At 43.7% G+C, this 20,472-nt stretch overlaps 1 protein-coding gene across 3 annotated transcripts in view; it reads left to right on the top strand.

The window, feature by feature from the left end:
* The window catches only part of Grh (grainy head), a 110,057-nt gene extending 89,655 nt beyond the window's left edge, over positions 1–20,402 (top strand). The window contains exons 6-15 of one of the 3 annotated variants that reach the window (XM_071716928.1): positions 502–894; positions 5,184–5,437; positions 8,093–8,261; positions 9,458–9,569; positions 9,872–9,966; positions 10,222–10,392; positions 10,552–10,737; positions 11,776–12,000; positions 13,651–13,715; positions 14,910–20,402. In XM_071716928.1, coding sequence (XP_071573029.1) covers positions 502–894; positions 5,184–5,437; positions 8,093–8,261; positions 9,458–9,569; positions 9,872–9,966; positions 10,222–10,392; positions 10,552–10,737; positions 11,776–12,000; positions 13,651–13,715; positions 14,910–15,171 — 1,932 coding nt within the window. In that variant the 3' untranslated portion in view covers positions 15,172–20,402. Of the gene's footprint in view, positions 1–501; positions 895–5,183; positions 5,438–8,092; positions 8,262–9,457; positions 9,570–9,871; positions 9,967–10,221; positions 10,393–10,551; positions 10,738–11,532; positions 12,001–13,650; positions 13,716–14,909 lie in introns of all 3 variants that reach the window. The other 2 variants (XM_071716927.1, XM_071716929.1) reach the window with 2 other exon arrangements.
* The last annotated feature ends 70 nt before the right edge of the window (positions 20,403–20,472 follow it).

The following is a 20,472-nucleotide window of genomic DNA, read 5'->3' as shown; positions in this document are numbered from 1 at the left end:
GTGTGAAACTTTAATATTAACTTAATGATATATTCCTACAAGAATTCTCAATCACTTCGTGTCACACAATTTTTCCCTTCACAATCACATACGGCGAGAAAAGAATTTGTATAATCAGTTTTCAAGTGACTTCAAACGTTATGTGGTTTATTCTTTTGGTGTAAAATTGCTAAAGATTGCTAAAGATTTGCAACTTCTATACGATCATCGCCGAAACGACGCGTCACGTATAACCCAACGCAATATTCGCACGCCACAAGATAATATTTGAGAAAATAACATCGCTCAAATTCTTCCAACGTCGCTTCCCGCGCGTAAGGATCGCGAAAATTGCTCAATTGCAGCGTGTCTCGCGAGTTCCACATCATCTTTTTCCTTTATAAAAAGAAGACGTGTAAATGCGACGATGGAAACGCGCGGGACAGCGATTGCGCCGATGACGGCGAATCGTTCGAAAAGTGGAGGAAAATCAACCGCAATTGACGTATATTGGTGTTATAGGTGCAGCAGTACGGCAGCCCTTACGACCCCTACACGTCCTGCAGTCCGAGGCTGCAGTCGGCTGCGTACACGTCCACATCAGGGACCGGGAACGGAAATGGGACGGCGAATCCGGGTAGCGGGCTCCATCAGGAGGCGACGACGGTCTACGTCGCCGGCGACGCGCTAGCACCGCTCGCGTCGTCGAGCTCCACATCCTCGCTATCCACCACGACCGCTTCGTACACGAGGTACGAGGTTGTGCCGAGCTCATACGCTACGACACACGCGATACGCTCGTCGTCGAGCAGCAGCAAAGTCCTGACCGTTGATCTTCCCAGCCCCGACTCTGGAATAGGCGCGGACGCAGTGACGCCCAGGCAAGACCATCATCCGACCACGGCTCTTCATCAGGTGAGTCTTTCGAGCGCGATCAATTTCATCTCCTTGATACGTTCGACACGTTTCTCGGCTCGCGTGGTGCGTACGACTTTAAAAGCGATCCCCTCGCGTCATCAGCGTGTATTTTCAAGCGCAGGTAATCGCGGATGCATTTACGAGCGACATTGTTAACGATCGAAGTGAATGAAGATCTCTCGCAATACCGTGTTTCTGATACGGTAAAGTACGGTCATTAAAGTCGGATGACAGTATAAGTCCAGGGTGAAAATTGCCACGATAAAACAGACAAACAAGTACATATTAGATAAGAAATTCCGCGGAAGAAATGTGTTGATGCCACAATAATATCAGCAACTTAACGTAAAGTTCGGAACGCTGGACGTAGAGAACTGAAAAGCCTTTAAAATGGAATAAAACGATCCTCGCGTGTTATCCTGCCACGTAATATTAACATAGCCCCGGCGTAATATGGTGTCACGGAGTTAGCCGACATGGACGATCGTAAACGGCTCCACGTCTATATAAATTGCAATCAGCAGGCGACGTTAGCGGGAGCAAGCCGCGAGATCCAGGCGAGATCGCGGCTGTCTCGTCAGCGGGGATCGAAGTTAACGGGCTGCAGGGAGGATTGCGGGAGATATATGAAGAAATGTTTACTGCGCGGAGATGCTCGCTACTGAATTACGCGGATAGCATGCCGGCAACGTCATTAATTTGCTCGAGAAAAATGCTCCGGAGCGTGTGGCCGAGTCGAGGTGGCAGAAACGACCGCGCGGCGTGCCCCAACGCGACGCGGAATAACCGTGGCTCAATCAAACTGCAGAAACGGCACGATGGGAAACGACGGCATCATCCGCGGCCGCTCCCGCGCTATCGTTTTCAATTCGATCGGCTGCGCGTGTACAAATTACTTCGCCCACGGCGCCATAAGCGATCGCGATGCAATTAATCTCGCGGCGAGATATCGTAAATATCGTTCGTTAACGCTCGGCCGGCTTGCCCCGCTCAAAAGACACCCTCGGTACGTTAATATATGCGGTATTAACCGTTATATCCTATTGCGAGCATATTCGAGCGCGGATATCGCGGATGCGTGTCGGTATCGCCGCGCTATGCTATCGTTTTCAATGCGATTTGTCAGGTAAGTGCTTTCGCCCACGACGACGACGCCTCACCAGCGCGTAGCGCGAGAGAGCCGGGCTCTCTCTCACGCGATTAATTCCCCGTGTCTCCTGCAACGCGCACCGTGGCACGGTATTACGCTTAAAGCGCTCTAAATACCGACGGGTCGAATGCACACGCGGCGATCGCCGCTCTCGATGCGATTTGTCAGGCGAATTTTTCCATCTTAACGTCGCGTACAGTTACGCCGACGCAATAAATTCGGATACGCTAATACTGTACATCGCGGCGCATAATACTCTGAAGGAGCGATTATGGTATCTTAGATTACGATAAACCGCAAAATTCAGCCGTATCGAAAAAGCGAACCCGTTCATCCGGTTGTTAAAACATAATGTCTGCAAAGATTTTTCGTAATAGACGTGTTTTGCTGAAGCGATTCCCTTATCAGGCCTCATTTGAGAATCAATAAATATAGAATCGCGAGACCCATTACGGTAAGATGTGTATCTATGTATTAGAATAAAATTAGAACTTTACGTAATTGGATGGCAAATTTTTGAAAGAGACAACATTAATTTCAGTAGGCCGTCTTATCGCGTTTTCAGCATATAGAAAATACTTTGAAAGTCTCTCTCGACTTATCGGTTTTATGTTAGAGGTATTTGATTATTTCTACGTGAATCTCTCTCGTATAATTAAACGACAATGGTCGACGTATCGTTTCGTCTACATCGGCAGTTCTTGACGGACAATTTGTCATCCTATAGCTGCTGATATCTCGTCCGCTTCCGGAAGTATTAATCGTGTCGCGCGCGCGTTACACGCGAGAGTAAATCATTAGCATTGCAGTCGACATTACGAATTAGAAAGCACGCGTTCCGTTCTGCTCCGCTTGTGCGCGGCAGACGCTGAAATAAAATCCGAAGCTCCGGGTCGGGCGGATTAGGTATCGGATGTAAGTGCTACTGAAAACCGCGATCCGCTCGCCTGATCGGCACGCTTGTGTTATAGCACGCAATTAAAACGTTGATATTCAAAGTGGGTAACGCATTAAATTCTCTCGCGCGCTCGTTTTAATCTCGCGACTAATGGCGCTTTTCGTCGATTTCCTGAACATTTGAGGAGCGATGTCGCTCTAAATCACAACGAGATAACGTAACACGCCAATTATAACCGTACGACGCGAACGATATGTCTGCTTAATGAATCCGATGACTTGCGGGCGCGCGAGTCGGCAGAAAAATGTCTCTCGTTAAACCAATCGTAAACTACGGTGCGCGGCATTTCGAAAATGACGTCTTATTTTAGCGCGTTCCGCGGATATCGCCTCCGATATCGCGTGCAAATCGTATGTATCATATTCCAGCCGCGGAACTTTTAGCCGGTTGTCACTTAGCTCGAGACTCTAAGCGTGTTTAGATATTAAACATTTATCCCCGTGTTCTTGTCCGCGACGTGCACGACAGTTTTCGCATTCGCGTCAGCACGCCGCGGCTCAAGTTCCTCACGAAACGTTGATTCGATTACCACCGCTGACGTCTCAATTAGAACAGTCGTGTACCTCGACGATAAAACACGATAAATGAATAAATCGGTAAATTGCGCGCGCAAGTTGCTTAATTACACGGCAACGTGATAAAATTGCAAAAAATGACGATCTATTAAGTTCTGTCGCATGGACGTGTTATAATAAATAAAACATTAATTTAAATTTATAAAATTTTTGTCGCATCATAATCAAATATTTAAGAATTTTTACATATTGTATTTTAGCAGGTAATTACGAGAACGTTGAATGTTATAATAGAAAGATATATGACAGGCGATAAAATTTTTGTTGACGAGATATCGCCTTCGAGTGTCGAACACTGTTGGAAGAAAGCTGTTGGAAGAAAATATGCGACTTTCATGTTCATTGCATCTCATACATCTAATGCATAAAGCATTTGAAAAATTCCAAATCGACGAATAGCTTCGTGCCGACGCGACGTGCGGTAGGTTCAGTGGTTAGAGAATTTAGCAAGAAAGGAGCTGCCATGATTCTTTTTTTCGGGATGACAGAGAGTTGAGGTAACGAGCTGCGGTAACCGCGCTGCATTGAAAAATAACTGCAGGCGACGCGCAATCGCATGAAGACGTATGAGGGAATAGGTCGTTTGGCAAGCCGCTTATTAACAGCCACGGTTGGAAGCGGGTGTGCGGATTGTGCGGTTGATTTTACGAGACCGCAAAGCTCCTCTATTCTTTCTCCTTCGGCAGCAGCATGCGCAATGCGCAGCGGAGCGCACGATCGAAAATGCATACTAATGATGTATGAGGAAAAAATCGGTGTTTTTTCGCTGCAATCCATTTGCGTCGATATATCGAGATTTGTTTACGGCGATATGTGTGTAATCAACGAGGAGAGGAGAGATCCGAAGCGGACGCATCGGGACATAGTCACGTGAAATCGCGTGTTTGCGAGCGGTTAATCATTTATCGGTTCAGTGATCCCTTTAATCGGCGCAGTTTGAAATTTATTGAGGGATACTTGAGGAACGGAAAAATCTAATGAAATGCATTGATATGCAAAATAAGACGCGAACGTGTGCAGATATTGAATCGCGATACCGCTGATATACGAAACCACAACGATATCGATAAATAATTACGTCTTACTAGGTTTTTAAATACTAATTACAGCGTAATCAGCGAGCATTTAAATTAGCGAGATTAAATACGCTCATACATGCGAACGCGTTTTATCTACGAGAACATGACTGGAAGGAGTTGCAACTACCTTTACACGCTATTTATTCTATATTAATGTTTCGATACTATTATTACATCCCATGCGTTTCTTCCCGCGAAAAACATTTTAAAAATTATTATTCATATCATGAAAAATATTATTAAGACAAGAGAGCAAAATCTTTTGTTATTATTTATTACTTAAACCATTGAAAATATAAATATAATTTTAATATTATTACATTTTTAATTTTTTTGTACATTTCCACGCTCGTGTAATTTGCACTGGGTGGATTTTCGAATTAAGTAAGATTAGACAAATTCAAGATGCTTAATTTCAATGGAAGTTATTAATTTAAATTGATTAAATGAAATTTTTGTGTATTATATGTATATTATCGAATATAATCCGTATTTTTTTATTCAATAAATTAAATTTTTTCTAGTCCTCATTCGACTACACAGAATTATGCCCCGGTGGGACTACAGCTGGAACGGCGGTGGTCCTCGAGAGTGGCGCGGTAATACATCAACCCCTGCAACTGCAACTGCAGCAGAGCCATGCACAAGCGCAGGTGCAACGCAGTAGTCTGGTGTCGGGTGCGACAAATCCGAATCCAACTCCGAATCCGCAGAGATCGCGGCCTTGGCACGATTTCGGCAGGCAGAACGACGCTGATAAGATCCAGATACCGAAAATGTAAGTAAGCTCTGCGAGCTACAGTTGTTGAAAAGTCGACCATAGAAATATGTAGCTCTTAAGATGCTCTTTAAAAATAAACGCAACATTTAACGCAAGTGTCGGTCTCGAGAAATGTTTGAGAAACTTAAAATGCATCTCTTTACTTTACTTTAAAAAGAAGCTATTAATAGCTTCTTTGATTAAAAGTAGTTATACTTATTACATTAAGAATAAAGGAAATATCGCTTAATAGAATCATACTTTGATATGATCTGTGATTGTTGATATGTTTTGATTAGAGGTTGCATGGTAGAGTGTAGGAAATTATACAAATGTTATAATAACGTTATAATAACGATGTGCAAAGGCGAATGCTCAATTTGCTCGATCAGATAGATAGACGAATAAATAGACGGATATCGAGATTGATAGATATTTATCTATTAATCTATTTTATTACATGGAAGGCACGGAAGAGCAACGATAAAAGTTAATAACTTGTGCCGCTTATACGGCAACCAATTGCGAATTCACGCAACAAAAAAAGCGCCTCGTGACTGCAAACGGAAATACCGTTCTTTACTCGTTGTTCAATGTCTAAAATTTATATTCGGCTTTCATCTTGTGGACACAAATGTTTGTTAAAAATAATTAATGGCCCGAAGAATCAATTAACGTACACGTATATACACGATTATAAATGATAGAAATATTATTATATAGTTAATTAATAATTCATAACTTTCGTTGCGCATTAATGCGCTTAATCGTTACAAAGATTAATGACAAACATGGAATTCTTGTATACATATGCAGAATAATATTTTCGCTTGTGCGCTAATGCTCAATGTAAGATTTCTCTTGTGACTGACAACTAATGGCGCCTCTAAAAACAGAGAATAACGATGTCATTTCTGTTTCGCGGGAAACTAATATCTTCACTAGTCTAGAAGAAGAACTTCCTGTGCCCCTTACTCTTCGCGCACCCCTCATTTCCTTCGCGGTTCATCACATCCGCTTGCCGACTCATTCGGTCTTTCCCTTCTCCCGTAGCCATCTTTCCTAGCGATCTTTCTACTTCCCGTTTCGCTTCATCCGTCTTTTGTAATTTGTTGCCTTCCATTGTTAGAGCCGACCGTACGATCAGCGGCGCTGAATATTTCTCGCTCCATCTCTCTGAGTACTGACCGACGCGCGGGATGAACAATGATGTTAAAGTTATTAAGTCGCAGCCCGCTCTCGCCGAAGTCGACTCTCGAAGAGCGGACAAGCGCCTCGGGGTCGCGCCGGGACCGGGCTGAAAAATCGCGCGGTCCGCCGCGCCGGCCATTCGCAGCGTGAAATCGAAATGTCAAGAGGGGTAGCCTCTCTCTTTTCGACCGAGGCCGGGTTCTTTTTCGCGAACGAAAGCGAGACGGTCAGACAGACAGATTCGAGAAAGAGAAGGAGAGACTTGATAGCGTCATGCGTAACCCACACAGGGAGTTGTAATAAGGTATATACAGATCGGGTAGGCGGCGGCTGTGCAACGGTAGCGAGCAGTAAAGGCGCACAGGAGGGCGTTCACCCGCCACGGTCAGTTATCGCCTCGCTCGCCACGCACGCTGCCCCCTCGTTGGTCCCCTCGGTTCCCCAAAGAGAAGAAAAAAAAAAGGAGAAGAGGAGAGGCACACACAAGAAAAAAAGAACGAAAGGACCGCGCTACGAATACGAAAGCGTGCACGCGCTTCGTAGAGACAATAGGACGTTCGCGCGAGGATACGATTATACGTACGGAGAGCTCGCCGACGGTAGACCGATGGAGACCGGTATCGATAAATCGGGTTTGAGACGAGAAGTGGCGGCTTGGCGATTACAGATTTTCCTCGATCTCGGCGGGCCCGATCGTTTTGCTCTCGTTTTCCCATCGCGTCCACCTTCCTTCCACCGTGCGCGTTGTTTTGTCGTCTCGCGTTTTACTTATATCGCGGTCTCTTCCCCCGGTCTCTTGGGTTATGGGCATTCATTTTTCATAAGTTATCGGTCGCCCGCCTACCTGCCTTGCCTTAGTCGTGGCCGGCGCAGAGATAAGCTCGATTAGAAGCCGCGATTTTCTCTCCCTCCCCTCCCCCCTCAGGGGAAGGCTGATGCGTGTCTGTCGACGTCTTTCTTTTTCCACTTGGCGCGCTCGCCGGGTTGCCGGCTTCCCAGGCTCCGGGGTGTCCGAGCCCTTCATTATCGTTTTGCCCCGCGATTAGCGATTGGAATATTCATACCTCGATCGCGACCGCTTCTTTCCACGCAATGACGAACGTTCTAATTAGCGGAGGTTTCGCGCGGTCTTGTTTGCCTCGCGCACGCAGCGCGTTTTCCACGCGAAGAGCGGCGTCAGGTATGTTTGTCTTGGCGGCGAAGTAGGAATACGTTGGCGAAGAATTAGCCGATAATGACACGATAATCATTCATATTGCATCGCGCATTAATCAGCTAATTGAGCATTCGTTTGCGAGCTCGTAACTGCCTATTAAGTAAACGTGATTCAATCTTGACCGAGTGTGAAACGGCCAGCTGCATAATGACCAGGGAGATTGCTTCTTAAACATGTGCTTTTTTATTTACGCGCGCGCGCGCGCGCATACGCCGGAGCTGTGTATCCACGCTTCATTTGGGGAATCTTATTCGTCTGTCCTTTAGTTTCTCGAATTACGGATTTAAGTATCACCTGGAGTCGCCGATCAGCACGTCGCAGCGCCGCGAGGACGACAGAATAACGTACATCAACAAGGGCCAATTCTACGGGATCACGTTGGAATATGTGTCCGATCCGGACAAGCCGCTCCTCAAGGCAGGGCAGACAGTCAAGGTAAGAGCAAAAAGGATAATTATACTGTTTGCATAACGGTATTTATAGGATGATGTATGTAGGTAAATATATATCGTTTCAAGGATAGAGAAGTTTGCATCCCGAAGATCGTACAACGATACACTTAACACAAATAATTGCCTGAATTTCAATAGTTTTAAATCCACAATTAATTTTGTACGACGCAATGTTCAGAAGAAGCTATATAATATATTTATTCATAGTTCTACGAATCAATTTTGTGATTCAGTAACAAGAGACTAACATAATGTAATATAATGTCCATGATCTAATTTCACGACCTAGTCCACGATACAATTCGATCAACGTTGAACTGGCTAACAAGCGTTTTGCAGCGTTACACACGTTCCGTTCGCGTGACTGGAGCGGAGCAAAATTCGCGGAGATGATCGGCGTGTCGAAAGTCGAAAGAAGAAGTCAGACGGGATCGTTTGTTCTCGCGGCTCTAATTGGTAGCCGCGGTGCGCGCGCACCGTTAGCAATTTCCATTCTGATAAAGGTGGCCGATTCTTTCTCCGTCGTGCGCGCCGCCGCCGCCGCGACGAGTTACGGCTTCCTCGTTAATTGCTAATCGAGCGTCGAGAGCGAGGCGTGTGGCAATTCGAACGGTATATTCGCGTCTCTCGCGGCGCGAGCCTCAAGGGAGATCGGTTAAGTATAAGTGTAACCGCGTAACGCGAGCCTCTTATTCACGGAGCCTCTCTTTCCTTCCCGATCGCGCGCGCGCCCATATTTTCTCCCGTACGTCGGAGAGCAGTTCTTCGCCCATTCACCCGAATCACGAAAAATCCTTCCTCCGTCTCGGCGCTCGCTCGCCGCTCGCGGCGAAACGCTCACGCCCGCGTGTGCCCGCTCGAGCGTGCGTCTGTCGCGGCCGATGTACGTCTCCCAGCGTATCGCCGATCCGGCTGAAACGTGAAACCCGAATGTTAACTTTGTAGACACAAGACATTTATTTATGCCGTGCCACATACCGGGTTAATTATAAAACACGGGAGGCATCTCGAGCGATGATTATAAAATACGAAAAATCTTGAAACACATCGCGAAAGACATCTTAAATGCGTGCGTATTTTCCTGGCCCCATCTTGCCTCTAGGAATAATGTACAGATAAGTGTAATAACAGTGATCAGCCCGTCACACGATTAATAATTATTTACATGTGCTGTCACAGAGCGTAGTAATGTTGATGTTCCGGGAGGAGAAGAGTCCGGAGGACGAAATCAAATCCTGGCAGTTTTGGCACGGCAGACAGCATTCCGTCAAACAACGGATTCTCGATGCTGGTACAGTGATGTATAAATAAAATGATATAAACCTAAATAATATATGAATAAATATAAATGATATAAGAACGACTGAAGTCCTTTTTAACAAATTCTCGACATTTATGATCGATTAAATCTTCAAATCTCTCGTACTTTTGCGCAAGCTGCTTAATTCATAACGGACAAGTGGTAAGATATTATCACGGACGTATGATCCGTTATGTTAATATTCTATCTAAAAGCGTCCCGGAGAACAGCACTAGCTACTTCATATTCCCCTGCATGATCCGCGAGTTTCAGAGTCACGTCCGTTGTTACAGACACAAAGAATAGCGTCGGCCTGGTGGGCTGCATAGAGGAAGTCGCGCACAATGCGATTGCCGTTTACTGGAACCCACTCGAATCGTCGGCGAAGGTAAGGAACGCCGGAAATGTCGATTCACGTTACCTCCTTAACGACACACGCGTACCCCACAGTGCCCTCTCCGTTCCCCCTTTCCCGTAATATATCTCGTTTATCGCCGCGCGATCTTGTGCTACGCGCAAATATCGTATCGCATTCGCGCATTCGATTGCATGGCCATTTAGCGGAAACGTTAATAAAGCAATTTCCCCCCCGCGTACGTCGCCGTATGCCGCCACTGCTACCTGTCCGATTTCTGATCCGCAGATAAACGTGGCGGTGCAGTGTCTCAGTACCGATTTCTCGAGTCAGAAAGGCGTGAAGGGTTTGCCGCTGCATATCCAAGTCGACACGTACGAGGAACCGCCGCCTCACGCGCACACATACACGCCGCCTTCCCATCGCGGCTACTGTCAAATTAAGGTCTTCTGCGATAAGGTAAGCGCTCTTGCATTTTCATATGTTTATCTTTTTCCCCTTCTCTCCCCCCCCCCTCTCTCCTTCTCTCCTCATTTGCGATGTAAATAACGCGCGATCGCTTCCTGGTCGCAATGCGATCGTTGAAATTAAGTTGAGAGATGACGTTGCTTATCGCAGGGAGCAGAGAGAAAGACGCGGGACGAGGAGAGACGCGCGGCTAAGAGGAAGATGACGGCGACCGGCAGAAAAAAGCTCGACGAGCTTTATCACCCCGTCACGGAGCGTAGCGAGTTTTACTCCATGGTCGATCTGCACAAACCTCCTGTGCTGTTCTCCCCGCCGGCCGAGCACGCCATCGATAAGGTAATCACATCCATCCTTTTTTCGTATGTTACTCAAATAAGAAACAGGATCTATAAAGACTTGCTATGCTCTCATAGACCGCAGACAAATTTAATTGCGATATATTAAATTTAATAATTGTACAGAAGATATTATTTCATTATGAAAATACAATAAATTATAAAGAAGAATAAACTTTTCTTAATATGCTACGTTAACGTGAATAAAACTCAATACAAGGCATCTATATTTGTTGAATTGACAATTTGTTTTTCTTTGATCAAATACGAGTGCAGATCAAACGCTACGGTATCTTATTGGCATGTATCTCAACTAACGATGCAAAAGTGAACTTAAAAAAAATCGTGTGGAATCCATAATCCTCTGCTCTCACCCCCGCCGAAACCCTGCATTAACCGCAACTCTTGCATCGCAAAGTAATGACGTGGACTTTTTTGAAGCTAGACTTTCGAATTTCACGTCAGTTCGGTTCAACGAACTGGAGTAGTAGCCTTTCAGTATTTTTATGTTCTTAGCTCTATCCTAATAAATATGCCAGTTGTTATCGTTATAATTAATGTTATTACATTATGACTGAGCAATGTGTAGCATTATTTTACTTTTACTATCAAAACTGAGGAGTTTTCAAATTGATTTCTTATCACCCCTGACTTTCGTATTAAGAAAAAAAAAATTAACGTAGCTTCAAAGTTAATCTTGGTTTCCTAACGTGAAATTCGAACGGGCCTTGTCTCGCGGAGAAAAGAAAAAGATGTAAAGTAGAAATATAAACCTTGTTCTTCTCTTCCACGACAGTTCTCGACGATGGAGTTGTCGGGCTTCTACGGTGGCGGCGGCGGCGGCGGCGGGGGCGGGGGTGACACCGACACCTCGTCTCTCAGTAACGGTGAAGGTGGAGGATTAAAGGCGGCGGGGGGTAGCAGCCCCTATCCGGCGGCATGCGGCCGGCCAAGTCTGCCGGCCCTCAAGTTCCACAACCACTTTCCGCCCGACAATCTCAGTAGCCTGCACGACAAGAAGGACTCGTTGCTGATGCAGGTGCAGGAGCTGCAGGGCTCGGTGCTGCAGGGGGTGCAACAGGCCGGCCTGACGGGCGCGGTGGTGTCCAGCGTCGGTAATCGGCTGCACCTGCAACAGCAGCCGCCGCATCTGCGCCCGACGGACGCCGAGGAGCGCGTCATGCTTTACGTGCGTCAGGAATCGGAAGACATCTACACGCCGTTGCACGTCACCCCGCCGACGGTCCAGGGGCTCCTCAACGCTGTAAGGAACATCCTTTAAGGCTCTTTTCTTTTAATACCACCAACACACATCGACATCTCACAACACGCAAACATTCGCGCGCGTAGAGAGAGATTTCAGAGACCTTTGCAGCTGCAAGGACACGATTCGCACGATCTGCTCTCTTGCGTCTGCATCGTTCTCGGAGATACTTTCGAGAGAAATAGCGGAAGTTTTGTAGAGCTAGTACATAGGTATCCCGTGACCAGAGGTCTCATCGTGAGCTATTAACGCCCGCAGTATAGAGAAAATTGTTGATCTTTACTATAAATCGTACGACATAAATGTAACGTTAATCTCGGAACGAGGGATGAATATCATTGATATACAATCGTAAAATTGAACACGTATAATCAAGAGGAAATATGCTCTCGCGAATTTTGTCCTGAGTATTGATACTTGTCATTCGGTAGTAAAGTAGGTAAAGTAACGTCTCTAACAAGCTCGTTCGTATGCCTCATGGAAATGGGAAATGGAAATTCTCACCATTTCCATACCGCGACCGATACCGGTGACTATACGTACGGTAGCAGTAATGTGTTTTATGCAAAACACCCCGCGCAGCATCGAATATGCGCAACCGTGGGCGTTAATGGGTTAATCCATGATTACGCTGTCATTCGCCGGCGAGGCTTTGCTCTGGAAACAGAACGAGAAGCGAGACAATAATAATGCAACGTGCTATCGCTACCATCGATCGAGATTACGCTTCCTGTAATGTAGCCCCAGCAAAAACACTTCCAGGCTTAATAAAGTCGTACGCCGGAAGGTAACTAATGTCTGTTTCGATTTCAATCGATACCAGTTTGGTTTCGCTTATTCAATCGCGCACGATTCGATGAGCGCGAGGAAATTATACACGCATACACATACATATTATAGCATTTACGTGCACATACACCAAGCCCCATGAGAGAGTATATATTACTCATGCATGTGAAAGCATATACTGCGCCATTATTAATACTCGTTCGCACTGGTCCACTCGCTAATTAATATTAATGCGCATGCATCACTGTCCACTGTGTCCAAGATCCTCATTAATACAATATATCGATAGTGCAAGACGTACGATCATATTTACCCCCCTCCTCCACCGCGGATATGCGAGACTGTCGGCGGCTCTTAACGATCTACCGGACGTTGACGTTAAGAGCGGAAGAGTTAGACCGAGATCAAAACTTGGCGGAAGAAAAAAGTGGAAAGAAAAAAAAGCACCCTTTCTTTTTCTCTTGTCAACGATTTCTCTTTTCTCGTCGCGCTTCTACGCAGCCCCGCAAACGAACGGATCTAATTGATCCACGCGTTGATCTACGTACTCCTCCTATCTCGGGCCGCGCTCCAATCGATCTTAAACTGCCTCCGCGTTCTTTCGCGCGACGCGCGATATATCTTTTCATCGTTATATCTTCCCGTTTCGATCTATCTTGTCTACTTTACTCTCGCTCTATCCTTCTCTCTTTCTCTCTCTCTCTCTCTCTCTCTCTTGCTGTCATTCTCGCGGTAATGTTGCGTCTACCTACGCGCGTCTCTCTCGCGAGCACACTTTCTCGAGTGCGTGCGCGAAACGAAAACGACGGTCCGCAAGCCACTATCAAAATTCTAATGTTCTACTTTTTTTCTATTTTGCAGATTGAGTCAAAGTACAAAATTGCATCCTCGAGTATTAATAACCTCTATCGCAAAAACACAAAGGGGTAAGTTTAGTAGAGTGTCATCTTTACTTGCATGCACGCCCACGCGATGCATGCCATAACGGTGACATTGCCTGACTCTCTCCGCCTGGTTTGGTAGTCTCTCTTTTTCTCTCTCTCTCTCTCTCTCTCTCTCTTTCTCTTTCTCTACTTTTATCTCTTTTTCTCTCTCTCTTTCTTTCTCTTTCGCCTCTCCCTCTCGCCTATGATCGTGCCTCTTTCAAATGTCGGACACGCGTTTTCTCTGCGACATATGTATTTAAATGTATACGCCATTCTCTCGTGTACTCTCTCGTTAAAAGTGTCCTCTCTTTGTCGATCACCTTAACGCGAATGTCGCTGCACTGCTGACTGCATCTCGCTACCGCTACGCACAATCACGCCTGATTAATCCACTAATCCTTCACGCTTCTCGTCTTCTGCCTTCCGTCATGAGCGCACTCATGCACGCCTTGCCTGCCTCGCCTAATGTCGTCATGCGTCTCGTTCAACTGATTATTTATTCTGCCGGTTTTCCAACATACGGTGGTTACATACTGCGTATTCTTGCAGGAACCTTTTCCCTCGAATAGATATTTTTCGTTACTCGACATGTACATTTCACGTCATTCAAGCAAACCCTATCTTACGCTCTCTCTTTCTCTCTCTCTTTCTCTCTCTCTCTCTTTCTCTCTCTCTCTTTCTCTTTCTCTCGAGCTACGCACAATGCGATGCGAACTTTACAATCCACTTTTTTCACTTTGACTGCGAGTTCTTCAAGATCCACCGCAAAACAGTATATACATCATCTTGCCGTTATAATACTGTAATGATTTAACGATGATGCAATATTCTATGCAATAATTTCTTTTTCGTATCCATTTCAACATTACAAAATTATATTAAGAGACAAGACATATTAAAAAAATACTAAATGTCATAGAGAAATAATAATAATCATCACAATGCAAAATTTCTCGCATAAAACACTGTTGCACAAATTTAACGTGAAATTTTGGCATTTATCGACATCAAATACGGAAATTGTACGGTAATACGCAATTCATTCATCAAGCATCACAATATTATTGCGGCCGAAATTACCGCGTTGCATGCCAAAAGTCGAGCGATCACGTTCTTCGGAACGAGATCCGTCGCTTTCGCTCGCGCTAATCACGCTGAGAATTTAACGAGAACATCATCCCTACCCTGTTGCAGAATTACGGCGAAAATTGACGACGACATGATTCGATATTACGTCGACGAGGACCTGTTCCTGTTGGAGGTGAGTCACTCGCGGATCAATCCGGATAGCGAGCGCAATCCGAACAATCCGGGCTCGCCGGGCGATCCTGGCGATCCGGGTGATCCTCCCGCCGGATACGATGTCACTCTCATCGAACTACCGCATCTACCGCACTCACCCCTCGCCAATTCCACGCATGCACACGTGCACGTTCACGACAACAGTAACACGTGAACCCGAACGAGAAGCATTTGTGTAAATACGCTATGTAAGCTTGACGAAGACTGATAATTCGGAACAATGAAGGATCAGCAACATCTTGCATCGAATAATGATGATTGCTAAATCGGCAACGAATATTCTCGCGCCACGTTGAAGATTATTGTATAGTTTAGTCGATGATGGTGCCAAGGATGTTCATCGAGAGAGCATACAAGTAGCAACGTGTTAATTATCTTTCAGCAAGGACAATCAAGAAGAATGAAGAGGATATCAGAAGAATAAGCAAATTTTCAACGTGATAGTTGAAGAAGAATCGGCACCTGTTGGATTCTGACCGTATGATCGTAGTATAATATCACAGTCGAAGCCTGTATCTTAGCAGACAAATATTTTGTAATATTTCTTGACGCATGTTAGAGTTTTGGTGGAACGTTTCGCTAATAATTATCGTTTCTATGAGACTTCAACCCTTTCATGTTTAGCGGAACATATATATTTTTAGAACATTTAAAAAATCATATCTCCTAAGTATGAAATGTACTTAGAGCATTATTGTGAACTCGAGAGCAGCTCAATAGCGCAGAACGAAGCTACGCGATATAAATCCAATTGATAAAATATCGAAAGTGTTGAAACGGTTGATCCGCGACATTACTACCACGCGATAATTGTCCATTTTTAGTTGCAATTCGCGTTTGGTCAATTCGGGCAGAAGGAAGGGGACCGGACAGACATTCTCTTATCAACACCCCGCAATCACGGTCCAACATCATCAACCTCGGCGACGATGATAACGCATGGCTTTCTGCTGAGATTTGAATTGGCACGCGCGAATATATCGAGGATACGCGATACGCGCACTGATACCAATCGTGTGCGGCCGCGAGTAGTTTTTAGTCAATGTAAATATGGCCTCGCGACACATAGTACGGCGCTCCGAGAAGTCGAAAAAACTCCGACAAAGTCAGAGGGTTATTATGAAGCCCATCAGATCGAAATTTGTATTTCAAATAATATATCTCCGGTAGATATTCAGTCATTAAGGAGCTCAATTAGAACTTATTTTAAAGAAAATTGTTTAAGTTGTAATAAAAAAAGATAAAATGTAATGTAAATATAAGTGAAATAGGTTTCCGAAACGGATCACTCCTTCATTCATAACTTTCGATTCTCCAATCAACTTTTTACAAAATCAAAGTATGAGGCTCGGGATCGAACTTGGAATACTTAATAGACTTAATAGACAGTTAGACTAGATATTTGACTAGACAGAATGAACTTGAAATAGTAGTAAGATCCGAAAGTTGGATTAATCGTGAAAAGTACGCAGCGTTACCTTTGCGTGGGAATTATTTCAACTGAGAAAATAATATAAATTCCGATAATATACGTTTAATATAATATTTATATATACATATTGCATATCAATATAATATTTATATTAAATATTATATATCAATATGATGTTTATATTATATGTAAGATGATATTTTGGAGGTTCTTGTATTTCAATGATAGAGGAATATGACGGTGCTATTGGCTTGCGCGATATAGATCAGGTCGAAAACTTTTGGACCTTACTACGTAATTCTTATCAATATACATTTTGTTATATTTTTTATTTTATTTTATAAACTGAATCTACATTGAGAATACTTGCGACATTGCGACTATGAAAAACCATGTCCTCACAATCAGTACAAATAATGAAAAATTATTTCAGACCATGTGTCAGTACAAACTTTTGTTAAATTTGAATATATTTTATCTTTTATGTTGCCTTATTGATATCCGGTCGTTTCGGACTTATTATATCTGATGTCTTTATTGTATTATATCTTATGTCTTTATTGTATTTAGCATTTTTTCGAAGACCTTCAAAAATAATTAAACTAAACATGTTCTTTCTCTCAAAGAAAATCAAATAAGAAAGGGTTAAATGATCTCATAGAATATAGATGTATGGGCTTCGACTCGACTGGAGTAAATCGAATGTGCAAGAATGTACACATATGTCGCTGGCCGTATGAAAAGCGACACGTTACATATCATTTGTTTTCGTCCCATGAACGATTTATATTGATGGTTGTTAGCTTAGGATACCGAAGCGTCGTGTTGCAAATGCGAACGCCATGTAAATCAATCAAAATTGATTTAAGGATCCCGGTATATGTTAAGCATACGCATTTGAGAGAGACGCCCACTCGTCTCTCTTAATTCGCACGCCGACATTTAGGCTCTCAATTTAAGCATGTTTAATGCCGTCGATCTTGCGAATTGTCATCTTCGAAAGCTGACAAATTCGTATATGTATGCACGTGTCGTCCTTTCACATAAATGACTCCGAATGTTTGTGTTAGTCAATGACAGAAGCGAACCGCTGCTTTCTCTGTTTTCGCGTCTTTATTCGATTCTACCCATAATTTTTTAAACGATATCGATTCCGCGAGAAGTTGTAAAATATGCGCGAAACGTAAAAACGAAAAAAAAAATATTCGAATCTCATCAACAACCCGTAAAACGCTAATCGACACTTTCTTCTCATTTGGCCCGTTGTCGCTAACGAGACTTTTATAGCTTCACATTTACGAGCGCCGACGTATTTACGCGCGTGCATGAAGACGTCGCGCGATTTCGTAATGCCACTGTCAGTCGCAAGCCGATCATCGCGCACGAATAAACGTCGGCTTGAAGTGGAAATCTCTTGCCGTGTATGTGAAAAAAGAAAACCATTTAAGAAAAAATCCATGAAGCCGCGCGCGCGGATCTCCCTGTGCCGCATTCTCTGCCATGTCATGCTCGAGATAGCATCGAGAAGCCACGACTTTTTCTAAGTCTTAAGACTAATAAGAGTAATATAATCACGCTATACATGTATCCGTATAATCTCTTTACACGCGCGTAAGAACTCGGTCCAGACGTTGGAGGATAAGATGGCGATTCAATATCTCGAAACTAAAGTGACGTTGTTCCCTGCAAGAGAAAAAAAAAAGCATCATACGCATTTATTCTTTTATCTCCGAGGTACAGGATGATAAATGAAACTGTCTTTCTACGTCTCTGGAGTAGAAGAAACGCCATTATATGTATATACTTTTACATACAAAAATCTTCATTACATTTTATATTTTATTCCCAGATAGACAAAAGTCTGTCGAGAACTAGATTGCGCAAAGTGTTCGCTACAAATTTTATCAGCAGAGATGCTACAGATTTTATTTAAGATCTGGCGTATACGATGCTGTTAGCAGAATATTGACAGACGTATAGAAACAAGGTGACAACATTTTGTTTGCTATATTTGCCGTATATGCTACTGTTTGCATAAATGCTACAAGCTGGCAGATTGATGGCAAAAATAAAATTTTTGATTTTTATTTGCTACAACACAGTCTGACGTGGATTGGTAATAAAGACGGAGCAGATAATCCAGATTAGATGGAACCTGTTCGGTTTCTGCTGCCAATCTGCTGTCAAGTTATGTCAGTAGGTATTGTCGGCAAAATATGAGCTCAATACGGACACAGTTGATGCCAATTGATTAGCAATCGAGCGAATTTGTTGCCAATCTGTATACTGCAGACAGTTTGTTTACTGGGATCATTTTTATTTATATTATTATTTTTATACATACGAGTAGACCTTGAGTGCTTCCACTTTCGAGATATTGATTCGGAATCTGTGCGAGATAAGAACTCGTGCCGATCGCCTACAACGAGGACCCACCATTGCACTCGAGCAGTAATGAGTTCACAACGTCGTCGAAACGATGTGGAACGAAAGACAGCCGAGCACGATACCGGTACCAATAATCCGTGGTTATGTAGTTCGTAAGGTAAAATTTGAAGTAACGTTAATGTGCCACCGACGAAAGCGAGTCGCTTGCCAGCTTATACCGCGCATTCGAGATGCACGATTGCGCATATATTGTATATGCCCATCACGCGTGGAGAGACAATACGGATACCCATTGATCTGCATACGCGTACATATACAGAAATAAGACAAATATACACGTATCTGTTGCCAATTATGTTAGAACCGTTGGATTAGTGCAGAATCACGGTTACGACACTTTTCTCGTTTGATGTTAATCATATGTACGTCGATACATACCCATATCAAAGCAACGATCAAAATACGCTTGTAAAATGCCTTATTATTATTGAGTACTATTTTTTGTTACATTTATTGCAAGCAGCATGTAGATGGATATTATTAATTTTATGGATTTTATTAAATTACGCGTAAGACGCATATATATTATTATAATTATATTATTATATATTATTATAAAATCTTATTATTATTTTTATACACGAGAGGACGAGTGTCTGTACTCACGAGTGAGAATGCAAATGATATAGAAAGAAGAGCAAAAAGCGAGAGAGAAACCGAGAGAAAGAGCGCGCATGAATGGATAGCTCAGAATGCCTGCGTATGGAAACGTCAGAGAATGAGATAGAGATATAGATAGAATTTGCGAAATCAATCTTTATACAAGATAGATGTATGAAATCAAGGCCGTTGATTAGCTTTAGTCCATGACATTTTTTTCACGTAATCATAAACATTCCGTACCCATCACCCCCGTGCCCCTCGACCGTTGCCGTTGCATCTCGAAACGAGGTCGAAAATACGACTCGTTACGTGAACGAACGGATGTGTCTTTCTCATCGAGCCATTTTATTATAATAGTATCATCCCTTTATTATCCTTACGATTATTAATATTATTATCTACAATTTTACATTATAAAAGCTGGACGGACCAGCTGTCGTTGCGAGGGAACGTCGATCGCCCGCTGGTGGCAACTGGAAATTGTGTCTCTCTCTCTCTCTCTCTGTTTATCATTCCGCTTCCGCTTTTTCGGAGGCTGTAGACTTATGTACACGGATGCGATCGCGGTGCCCTCGCTACGGTTCCTCGGGCCGTCCCGATATCGTACTTAAACGACGTAAATGGCGACGTGGAACAAGCCCGCGGGCTTTAGATTTATTGTTAGAAATAGAGGAATGTATTGAAAAAAAAAAGAAACCGTTGCCGGTCGGACCGGATCGAGAGCGCCGTGTTGAAGTAGGTAGCGAGAGCTACGTTGAAGGATAGAACTCAAAAATGCCCAGAATTGTTTTACTACCGTCGCGTTGTCTTGCCATCGTGAGATTGTGTCAGAGGTGATATTATATTATTATAATGTTCATTGCAACAATAAATATTATATTAGTACGTTTTATAAAAAAAAATCGTACGCCTCCTTCATTGCTGAAGATAAATCGTTGTTACCTTTATCGCCATGCCCGCCATGCCTAATGA

The sequence above is a fragment of the Temnothorax nylanderi genome, unplaced genomic scaffold, assembly GCF_030848795.1.
Source record: "Temnothorax nylanderi isolate EJ_2023f unplaced genomic scaffold, tnyl_v1.0 TNYL_tig0198_pilon, whole genome shotgun sequence".
Lineage (NCBI taxonomy): Eukaryota > Metazoa > Arthropoda > Insecta > Hymenoptera > Formicidae > Temnothorax > Temnothorax nylanderi.
Note: the sequence above shows the minus strand (reverse complement) of the source record. Positions and strands in the feature narration are given on the sequence as shown.